At 40.7% G+C, this 12,158-nt stretch overlaps 1 protein-coding gene across 1 annotated transcript in view; it reads right to left on the bottom strand.

Annotated features, from left to right (window-relative positions):
• PKP2 (plakophilin 2) overlaps positions 1-12,158 on the bottom strand; it is an 85,928-nt gene that overhangs the window by 48,618 nt on the left and 25,152 nt on the right. Inside the window, exons 5-6 of the mRNA XM_015566629.1 lie at positions 12,042-12,156; positions 6,353-6,488 (exon numbers count right to left, since the gene is read on the bottom strand). Of these exons, the coding sequence (XP_015422115.1) occupies positions 6,353-6,488; positions 12,042-12,156 (251 nt within the window). The remainder of the gene's footprint in view (positions 1-6,352; positions 6,489-12,041; positions 12,157-12,158) is intronic.

Genomic DNA, 12,158 nt, shown 5'->3' with positions numbered 1-12,158 from the left:
AATCAGTGAACAAAACCAAAATGATGATAATAGTGGAACCATGGGTATGTTTTTTTCTTTTTTTTCCTTTCTTATAATGAACGTATGCCGGGGTCCAGCCCCAGCAGGTCCAGGGGTCCCCAAAGGTGTGGACGGAGTCGGCGAAGAAGGAATGACAAGGAGACAGTGTTCAGTTGATCAGCAGCCTTGCCAGGATCTCTAGCCACAATCTCCAGCCAAGTTCTGTGTCCATGTTCTCTTGCTAGGTTCTCCAGCCACGTTCTCCAGCCAGGTTCTGTAGCCATGTTCTCTCGCTTGGTTCTCCATCCAGGTTTGGTCGCCAGGTTCTGTAGCCGGGTTCTTTAACCAGGTTCCGTCTAGGTTCTCCAACTAAGTTCTGTAGCCAGGTGTGTTATTGTTTGTAGTTAAAGTGATTAACTACCCACGTGGCACTTAGTTAAGAGGTTTTATTCCCTCCCTAACTTCAGGGGAAAATCCCTTCCTGGGGAAACAACCTTTCTCAGAGAGGTCACCTGGGTTAAAACACATAGTGCCAAGAAGGTGACCAAACATATTAAGAACAGTATGCCATATATGCCAGGTCCCTTGAAACAGCAAGGATGGACCGGCTCCCGGCAAACTTACATTAGTTTCATAATAAGATCTTACAAAACAGTTATGGCAGTCACTGCCTCTGTGATGAGATCTAAAACAAGCATAAAATAAAGCCAGTTTAAGAAGGTCTTGCAGATTAAATTAAGGAATTTGTTCTTATCCTGCAGAGACAAGCAGGGCAGCTATTGGAAGGTCTCCTGGGTGCTGTGAGGAGAATGGATTAGGCGTGGATAAGAGTGGAGGAAGGGAGATTCATTAGGAGACAGCTGGATTAGCAGGGACGATGGTGACAGGGATGATGTGTACCACTACCTGGGTGAAGTACCACTCACTCACAGAGGAAATAATCTTCTCTGAGATTTTATTCTGGGCAGGCACTGCACTGTTGTCTGATTGCATTCTCACAACAACTCTTCGCAGTACGACTATTATTTTTACTTTATAGGCAGCAAAGCTGAGGCTTAGAGAGGCAAAATATCTTGCTCGAGGTCACCCTGGTAATTAGGGTGCTTGGATACAAACCCATCCCTGAGTGGCTCCTGAGCACCAATGCTCAAACCACCAAGTGTCCTCCCTCAACGCAGCAGGGGGAACAAGTATAGAGGGAGGTTTGGATAATGGATAAGGAAAGCAAAAGATCATGTGTTCATTTTTTGATAGGTTGATGAGTTTAGTGGGAAGGCTAGGAAGTAGATGGACACGTGTTTGGAACCCAGAGGAGAGATATGGGCGGGAGATGCTCTGAGTCATCCGCATTTAGATCACACAATAATGGAAGCCATGAACATGGATGAGGCAGGTCAAAAGATGGTGCTGAATAAGAAAACTCCCAGGAAGACATCTAACAAATATTTAAGGGACAGGTCAAGCATCAATTTTTCAGAGGAAACCTAAAGGAGCCAGAGAGATGGAAAAAGAATCCAGAGACTCTGGATCAAAAAAAAGAAAGTTTCAAAAAGTAAAGAGTGATGGACGGTGTTAAATGCTGAGAGTGCTAATCATATAAATTAAGAACTGAAAAGTTGCTACTGGTTTTAAAAGTTATGACTTAAAATTTTGATCTTTATGTCCAATTCATAATTGTCTTTTATACATACATTTAAAAACTATAGCATCATGCTTAATATTAGCAGGACTTTGTTAATGTTTGTAGGTTCTAACATCTCTATTCTTAGATTTTCTACAAAGCATATGTTTTTAGTTTTTAATACAGTTTTCATTATTCTCAAAACTAGTCTTTGTTCTAGTTTTACCAGGGAATAAGAGTTTAAGAAGGTAAGCACAGCTTTTATTCTGTATTTAAGCAAAGAAAAAAAAATCAAATTAGTAATTTAAGGAATAGGGGAAATTGCCCGGGTTGGTGTGGCTTAGCTGGTTGGGGGTCATCCAGTGCCCCAAAGGGTTGCTGGATTCAATTCCTGGTCAGAGTACATGCCTGGGTTGCAGGATCCATCCAGGGTAGGTGGAGTGCAGGAGGCAGCTGATAGATGTTTTGCTCTCACATAGATGTTTCTCTCTCTCTCTAAAAATCAATAAAATAAAATAAAAAATAATAAAAATAAAAAATAGATAGGAGAAATCTGTCCCCAACTTGGGTAACAAAAGAAAATTCAAGTAATTCCATATTATAAAATTCCATATTATAAAAAGTACATATAATAATGTCCCGTTTTGAAAGATTAGGAATAAAAAAGATTTAAACATTTAGCTTGGCTGGTGTGGCTTAGTGGTTGAGCGTCAACCTATGACCATTTATCTGAATTAGCCATAAAAGGACTAATTTTTAGCCCAATTCCACTGCAAATTATAACCACCAACTTTCTGGCCATGTAAGGCTATTTGGGAAGCAGATCCTCCAGCTGCATTCAAGCCTTTAGACACCAGCAGCTCTAGGCCAAATTCAGATTGTAATCTCATGAGTGAACTGGAGCTAGAAGTGCTTTTGTCTGACTTGACTTACCTGATTTGCAGGACTAACCACATTTTCTTTTCCTCTGTGAAATCTACTGATTCCCTGAGTACCATCAAAGCTGGTAGGTTAATTCTTTGTTGGGCTTTGCACTCCTATTTCTACTGGTTGAGTTATGTGTTTAACAAGAATAACTTAGGTTTGTTTCCCAAAGTATTTATGTCAACTGTAGTGGTTATTGTAATAATGCAATTTATTTACCTACTAGTGGCCCGGTGCATGAAGATTCGTGCACTGGGGGGGTGTGTCCCTCAGCCTGACCAGCACCCTCTCCAATCTGGGAGCCCTCAGGGGAACCCTCTCCAATCTGTGAGTTTCTGTCTGGATTTGCAATCATATGGACGAATTGTCTGAGACCCCCAACCCAGTTTGGTTTGTTGCTCACAGAATAATAGAGGCATTTTTTTTCTTTGCTTCATTGGTGGAGAATTCCTGGAAGTTTTAGGATATCTTCCCTTTAATTTTCCCTAGATCAACCCCCAAAGGGGTTGCAACCCCACAGGTTGAGAACTGCTGCTCTAGTGTCTAGGGGATCCATCTGCCACCAGAACTACTATTCCCAGAATTCCTGGTGCTCCCCGTGCTCTTGGTTTTCCCTTCCTGCTCTGTCTCTGTTCCACGGCCTTCTACTCTGCCAAATCCTCCACGTCACCAGCTCTCCCTCTCCGCTCTCTGTCTGGTGGCTTGGGGAGCCAAGTTCCCCAAGCCTCTCCACTCTCTGCCACCTCTCCCGATCTGCTCTCCCCACAAGCCTCCGGCTCTCCTGCTCTGCTCTCCAACCTGCGGTTTGGGGGAGCGACTGAGGGAGCCATGTCTCTGCAAGCTGCCGGCTCTCCTGCTCTGCTCTCCACCCAGTGCCTGTATATGCAAATTAACCTGTTATCTTTGCTAAGTTAATTTGCATACTCACTCGTGATTGGCTGGTGAGCGTAGTGGAGGGATAGTCAATTTACATGTTTCCCTTTTATTATATAGGATTCTGAAAATGAATGAAATATAAGTGTAAAAAGAGTCCTGTCTCTCTGAAAACTAATCTGAGTGCTTTGGAAAGGTTACATAAAGGTGAAGAACTCTAAAAAGCTCTGAAATTATTTGTAGACAACATTAACTTAAAAGAGTAGATAACATATACAATCCTAGAAGGATTTGAACTCATAGGAATTAGTGCCATTAAGTTCTTATTTCACTTTAAAGAAACTAAAAATGGCAAATAATACATAAAGAGCATTATTTATGTAAGAAAGATGATAACAAACTCTGTAAGTGTGTATGTGTATAATTTTTAAAAACATTTTCTTGGTAACTCTGATTAATCAACTATTAGTCTTGATTTCAAAAAAATAGTAAAATTTCTACTACAAAGAGATGTTTTTTTTGGCTTGTCAGATGAACAAAAAAGCAAACAAAAAATAATGTCCTGTGGTAGTAATAGTTCACAGTATTGGTGGGAGTGTAAATTTGTATAATTTGGGCAAAGAGTTACTAAGGAGTTATTTATCAAAATAAAAAATGATTCAACAGTAAAAAGGACTGAATTTACCTACGGCCTGAAACAAAAACAAAACAAAACAGACAAAGCATACAATGGTTTCAATAACTGGACGTGGGGGGTTGGGGAGCAATGATAAAAAATGACTCAATATGTGGAAAACAAGCAAGGTGAGCCTCACTGCTGTCTTGGATCATTGCCTTGAGAGAGTTCCAGGCGATGGAAGTGCATCGAGGGAAATAAGTGGAATTCCACAAGCAGAGTTGAGGAGACAGTGCAGAGTCTAAGAAAAACAAAGAGGCCAGTAGGTTGCAGGGAAAAGTACCAGAGGGAAGAGCTGCAGAGAAAGACACTCTAGTATTCAACAGAGTATTAATAAATGTATGTGTCTGAGGCCAGGGAGATAACCACCTGAAAGGGTTAAGGGAACAGCTCCTCTTGCTCACATGGTCCACAAACCCTCCTATTCTCACTTAGCCAGAAAACCTCCTAATTCATGGTGCGTTAGGTAGAGTTCTCAGAAGTATCTTGCCATAAAAAGATAGTTAGTTCTAGAGTAAATGCTGCTCTGGTCCCACCAAACAAATTTCCAAAGCAGGGTTTGAAAGGATCAAACTGTTTTCAAGTCACTTAATTGCCATCTAGAACAAAGCTTGAGAGTCTTCACAGAAAAATAAAAATATCCTGCACCCAGCAAGATAAAATTCATAATACCTGGCATTCAATAAGAAATTTCCAGGCATGCAAAGAAGGAGAGATATATGACCATAGTGAGGAGAAAAATAAATCAACTGAAACCCACCAAGAATGGACACAGATATTAGAATTAGCAGGCAAGGTAATTTAAGCAGCAATTTAAACAGTCTTCCATATGTTCAGAAATCTTGGGGAAAGATGGAACAAGTGAGGTAGGGACACAGAAGATATAAAAAAGACTCAAATTTAACTTCTGGAGATGAAAACTATAATTTATGAAATATAAAAATACAATGACTAAGATTAATGGCATATTAAGTGTTGAAGAAGATTATTGAATTTAAAGTAGAGCAAACTGAAATTATCCAAAAGGAAACACAGGGGGAAAAAAGAAAGAAAAATGAGTATGGATGAGCTGTGGGATAACTTCAAGCAGCCTGATATGTATGTAAATAGAGTTCCCAAAGGAGGGCCAAAAAATATTTGAAAAAATAATGGTGAAATATTTCCAACCCAAACTCCAAATGTGGTGAAAAGTAGAAATCCACAAATTTAAGCTCAATGAACTCCTAAGCACAAGAAAACTACACCAAGATATGTTGTGACCAAATTGCTCAACACTAGTGATAAACAGAAACTCCTACAAGCAACTTGGCTTGATGGGGTCGGGGAGGGGTAGAGACACATTATGTACAGAGGCAGAATAAGAATGACAGGAGATTTCTTGTCTGAAATAACTACAATGAAACTCTTTCAGAAAACTGAAGAGCAGAGAACACTTTCCAATTTATCCTGTTAGGCTAGTATCACCTTCAATCCAAAACTGGACAAAGACATTACAAGAAAAGAAAATCACAGATTAATAACCTTTATAAATATAGCTGTATAATTTCTTAACAAAACTTTGGAAACAACCTAAGTGTCCATTGATAGATGAATGGATAAAGAAAATGCTATAATGTACATATAGAAACAGAAAGCAGATCACTGGCTGCCTAGGGCCTAGAAGTGGACTGGGGAGGGGTGGGATGTATGGATTACAAAGGGACACAAGGAAACTTTGGAGGTAATGGACATACTCACTATCTTGATTGTGATGATTTTCACAGTGCCAAAAACATGTCAAAACTTTGTCACACTATACCTTAATAAAGGTATTTTAAAAATGAGCAAACTAAACTGGTGTATTTATACAACAGAAATCTATGCAGCAGTTCTAAAAAATAAAGTAGAGCTAATATATATGAAAGATTTCCAAGATATTAAATGAAAACAAAGTACAGAGTATTGTAAATAATCTGCTACCACTTGTGATTTTGTTTCAGACAAAATCAACCCATCCAATAATTGTTTTTACCTGCATAAAGTATCTCTGGAGAGATACCCAGAAACTAATAAGAGAGACAAAGAGAGAGAGAGGGAGAGAGAGAAAGTGAAGGAGAGAGGGAGAAGTAGAGAGAATGGGAGAAAGAGGAAAAGAGGGAAACGGGAGTAAGCTGGGGTTTGGAGTAGGAGAGAAACTCAGTTTTCACTGCACACCTTTTTGAACTATAATCCCCCCCACTAGAAATGTAGTCTTGCAATAGACTTAAGATGCTACTCACCCTTTTCCGTGCTTCGGATTTCTGGAAACACTCGTGCTGTATGAAGGTGGCTGCCACGGAAATCCTGGCGGGTGGTGTGTGGTCTGCATCGAGCATGCTCACGGCCCGCTCCAGGGTCATCTCCAGGTCTGCATTCCTAGACAAACAGTCACAGGTTCAGCAAAATTCCCACCTGCTCCCCGCTGCCTACCAACCTGATCTTCCAGAGATGACTCGGCTAATACCAGGAAACACCCAGAACATCTGAGTCTCGGCTCTTCTTCAGCCAAGAGAAAAATCGGAATCTGAGATCAGAAGCAGAAATACTCCAGCTCTGGTCAGACTAGTCTCAGAAGACATCAGTGAATTGAGCAGAATCATAACATAGACCAAAGAAAGAAACTGAACTCTGTTTAAGGTAAATATGGATAATGTGAGCATTTCATCTTAAAGGTGACTTTAAAGGCACAATAACACTTTAGGTAAAATTTAAACGAAATCTGGTCACAGGAATAAAAAATTATTGCTACCTTGGTAATGTTTCACCTGTAAAGAAAACACCTTTCCTAAAAAATCATTACATTTTTCGCAATGCTGCACAGAATCTATTATTTCAGCTAAAAGTGAGCTTCTAAAAAAACATTCAAAAAGTATTCTTAGTCAATGAGTATAATAGTATATAAACAGTAAAAGCCAGGAAAACTAAGTTTGTTCTGTTAGAATAAGTCATGCTGGCTTGACAAAATCTATCAGGAAAGGTAATGATTTAATGCAATTACAAATATGCATTTTCCTAAAAAATATTATACACATCATGTTTTCATTTCCTTTGCTATTGTAATGATACTGAGATTATGTCTAGCTAGTAGCATACTTTTGTTCTTTACTAATTGTAGGTATTTATAGTGGTGATAAAATCTGAGGCAGTTTGACACTGAGAGGATAATTTCCTGAGGACAATTAAAATGCTACTTGTAAAAAAAATAAGTTCTGTTAGAATAAGTCATGCTGGCTTGACAAAATCTATCAGGAAAGGTAATGATTTAATGCAATTACAAATATGCATTTTCCTAAAAAAATATTATACACATCATGTTTTCATTTCCTTTGCTATTGTAATGATACTGAGATTATGTCTAGCTAGTAGCATATTTTTGTTCTTTACTAATTGTAGGTGTTTATAGTGGTGATAAAATCTAAGGCAGTTTGACACTGAGAGGATAATTTACTGAGGGCAATTAAAATGCTACTTATAAAAAAATAAATAAACAATAACTCCCAAATGCCTCATAGAATGACATTGCATTCTCCCCTTTTATTTTTGCCTCAAGGGACACCTGATTAGACAGTCTATTATCAATGTGCTTCCTTAAGCATTGACTCTGTGACACCACATAGGACACTAACTGTTAATCTTAGAATTGTAGCTACAAACATGTCTTAAAAGTAACCTATGACCCTGCTTTGGCTTCAAAGAGGGTTATGCCTGATTCATTCCAGGTTGTAAACTCTGTGGGAGGGTGTTTTCCAGTATCTTCTAGCAAGCACAGTAAGTAAATTCTCTCCCGTATCAGACTAATGCACAATATATGCACACGTGTTCAGATGTGAGTATGTGTTGTGTTGTGACTGTTGTATTTGTGTAGGGTGGATGTGGCATAGGTGAGGGGTAAAGTGAGCCTCATAACTAAAAACTAATACCTACTGCTTCTGAAACACATGTTCAAACACAGAAATGTTACCTTATGGGCGTAAGAGCATTAAAAATTAGGCAGAAAACAGTTCTGGCATCTATACTGAGAATTATATAATGATCTCATATTTTAAAATGTTGTGCCTGAGGAATTAATTTAATTGGTAAAAAAAAAAAACACACACAAAACCCCCCCAAAACAGGCTATTACCATTAAAACCAGAATTTGAGTATATATATACCCTTTTAAAAGAGATGGAAATATTTTTCATGCATAGACTCCAATGCCTTTACAGAGACACCAAAACTCTACCAGTCTCATTTTAATGGCAATTTTAAGTCTTTAGCATCTACCACTGCAGGTTTTTTTATTGATAAAAGATCACTCATAGCATTGGAATAGCCTTCTGCTTAATACAGCTCCCCCCCCCCGCCCCCTAGATTCAACCATTAATCCACTTCATAAGTCATAAATGACTCAGGAGAGTCTGAATTTCCAAAAATAATTCCATTATTTGAATCGTTCATTTTCCTGAACATGATTCACAAAGAAGCTCTGCATGCACTCCCTAGCCAATCTAGTGCCATTTTTCTTTACCATCAAAAATAGTTCTCAAACTAAATGAAACTTCCTCAATAGAAGGGTTGCTATAGCTGTCAGGGTGTCAATTTTCTGTTTTGCTACTATCTGTGATGCCCAACTCTAAAACATAGCTTATGTTTTGACCACAGTCTGGTTCCAAATCCTACCATCCTCAATCCCCTCCTCCCCCTCCTCTGATCAACCACTCATCCTCCAATCACATGTGACTTTTAATCCTTTTCTTAACACTGCATGCCTCTTCACAAACCACTCCCTGATTTCTCTATAAAGCCCACCCTTCTGCCTAATTGTTAGCTATTCTTCAAGATTCAACCCAAATATCCTCACTTCTGTGAAATCTTTCTTGTGTACCTATTCCTAGCTAGAGCGATTCCTTTCCTCCTCTATTCTCCTACAGCACTCCTCCCTTCCATTCCCTCCTTCCTCTCTCCTTCCTCCCTCCCTCCCTTCCTTCCTTCCTTCCTTCCTTCCTTCCTTCCATCCTCCCTCCCTCTCTCCTTCCCTCCCTCCCTCCTCACTCTCATTCATCAAGCACTTCCTGAAATCTGCAGAATTGGGGCTTGGGAATGGGGTTGGGAATGGAAGAGAGGATCAGGACCCATTCTCCCCCGAAGATACTCTCTAGAACTGAGTCTTTTCAATGTATTATTAGTGAATACGTTAAAATGATGTCAATGTAAATGAAAACACTAAGAGGAGGCAGTGTAACATATCCCTGGTCAGAATATGAACTATTTAGCAGTAAATAACAAACAATACTTTTTTATGTGTGCAATCCCTCAGCAACCAGTGTCCCCGCTGGCTAACAGCACAGCCCTGCTGCACGCTGGTTCCCAGGTATTAGGATAGGGCTACACCTCTGAAGACGGGTATGGGTGGAGGGGGTCAATAGGGGAGAAAGGGGGACAGCTGCAATACTTTCAACAATAAAGATAAATTAATAGGGGCTGGGTAGGTTTGAAATGTGAGACAACACAAAGAAGAGCATCCCCAGCAGCAGGACTCACAGGGGACAGCCTGAGACACGGACACGAGCAAGGGGCACACCAAAGCAAGGAAGAGAGTCAGGCATACACAGCACCTTGGATCACCTGTTTGCCTCATTATAGGCAATATCTCTGCTTTTCCGTAGAGAGCAGCGTTTTCAAAGAGAGTTCCTTTCTATGGTTTCTGATCTCTAGGATGGCAACTTTAGGAATCATCCTATATAATAAAAGCGTAATATGCAAATTGACCCTAATGGTAGAACAAACCAGAATGACCGGTCAACCAGTCACTATGAGGCACACTGACCACCTCTCGGGTCCCTCCCCGCAGCTGGCAGGCTCCCATGATGAACAGGGAACCAAGGGTGGGTGGCAGGGGACATGGGTGGCACCAGGCCAAAGCCCCCACCCCACTGGTCAGCCCACACACCATGGGTGAGCTGCGGTGGGGGCAGGGCTGGCGAGCGGGCAGGAACAGCTGACCTCTTGGTCCCTCCCTCCAGCCGGCCAGGGGCAGAGGGCGGGGCCGGCTGCGGGCAGCTGGGGAAGATGGTCCTGACCACCGGCCAGGCCTAGGGACTGTACCTGTGCCAGAATTTCGTGCGCTGAGCCTCTAGTCAATAGATATCTTTCCCTTTATTTTATATTTCTTAATCCCAAGTGTTCCTTCTCTTCTTTGAAATATAATTATTCTAATAAAAGGTACCCTATTTGTTAAAACAATGACCTGAAATAGTGTGGTTAATACTTCTTCCAGAATTTGGGTAATAAAAGATGGAAAGAGTTTATATTTCATTTCTCCCTTCTTTAATGCCTTCATTCTCTCACCATTCATTTACATAGTGACTATTATGGACCTACCTCTGTTTTAGGGTGTTGAGAATATAAAGATAAGACACACTCACAAGAAGCTCAAAGTCTAGAGGGAGCGCAGGTAAGTAAATGGATAACCATAATATATTATTCTGGTAGAGACAGTCACACAGTGCAGCTGACTGGGGCACCTAGACTAGACTGAGTGGGGAGTGGTCAGGGAAAAGATGTATCTGAGCTAAGCCAGGCAAAATCAGGGCTACTCGGGGGAAAGGGATGACAGGTAGGTAAGTAGCTAGGTAGCTAGGTAGCTAGATGGAAGAAGAAAGGAAATATATGCATGAATATCTTCCATTAAGGGAAATAAAAGAGGTTCCAAGGGGTTTGAGTGTTATCTGGGGGTGGTGTGGGAAGGGTGGTGACAAAGAATGAAGATAAGAAAGATGAGACTGGAGTGATAAGCAGGGGAAAAGATGGGCCTTTTGTGCCATGCTGAAAGGCAGGAAAACTTGGTGGGATTATGGAAAGGTTATAAAAAATATTTCCTGCTTTGAGTTTAGACTAGCCCTATTATCTTCTATCAGCAGTACCTGCATAGTCAATGATTTTACTGTACAATGTCACTTAAAGTGATAAAGGTGACAACTTCCACTAAGCAACATTAAAAATCAAACAAAAATCATATATTTAATGTTTTACCATAATGATACATCATTATTTCAGGACCTAGTAACTTAATCATGCATCCATTTCTTAAACCTTTTTCTATGTAACTTTTTCCTCAGTTTATAAAATTTGTGCCCAGCATTAAATTTGAAGAGGATTTAGTTCCAAAGTAACATTAGTCAAGCCAAAGTAAGACAGGCAAAGGAATAACTTTGAAAATTCAATGTTTAAAATTATTTGGTATTGCCAAAAAACACCCTGCAAATCACTGAATAAAGAAGTATCCCTTGCTGGGTAGCTCAGTTGGTTAGAGCACCTAATGCCAAGGTTGTGGGTTCTTTCCCTGGTCAGGGCACATACAGGAACCAATCAATGAATGCATCAATAAGTGGAACAGCAAATCAATGTTTCCCTTTCTCTCTCACTAAAATCAATCAATCAATTTTTTTTTAAATTAAAACATTCTTTAAACCAAAAACGTATTGGGTATAGAAGGAAGGAGACATCTAAGAATTAGCTGCCTTGCTTAGCCATCAGTCTTTCTGTGGTAGTAGTTATCAAAATAGCATTTGAGGTTCAGTCGGCACCTGGAACAGCCTTTTTGCCTTTTTCCTTCCTTTATTTCAAGAATATGCATGCAATGATCCATTTCCTGGTCTATTGGAGTTAGCGCTCATTGAGCCGAGAGGGAGCCATAACCCTTCAGCCAGCATCCAATTTGGAAGTGTAACAGATGGACTGATGGTCACGTTTCCCTCCAAGGCTGCCTTCTGAGCCGGTAGCCTGGCCTATTACCTGCCCCGAGGTAAATAGGCTAATCTGTCAATTTCGCAGCCGCCTGCAAAGCCCTTCCTGGAACACTTATCTCTGAACACCTTTCTCTGCAGCCTCGGAAGTGCCAGCTCGGCCTGGGGGCTGTGGGCACTGCAGACTGAGCCGGGGCCTCACCTGAGCTGGGCGTCGGTGAAAACGGTTCTCTCCGCCAGCACGGTCCCGCCTCCGGCAGCCACCTGGCCCGCGGTCAGGTGCGTCCTCCTGCCGCCCGCATCCACTGCCCCTGGGCCC

This window comes from Myotis davidii, unplaced genomic scaffold, assembly GCF_000327345.1.
Source record: "Myotis davidii unplaced genomic scaffold, ASM32734v1 scaffold902, whole genome shotgun sequence".
NCBI classification, from domain to species: Eukaryota; Metazoa; Chordata; class Mammalia; order Chiroptera; family Vespertilionidae; genus Myotis; species Myotis davidii.
Note: the sequence above shows the minus strand (reverse complement) of the source record. Positions and strands in the feature narration are given on the sequence as shown.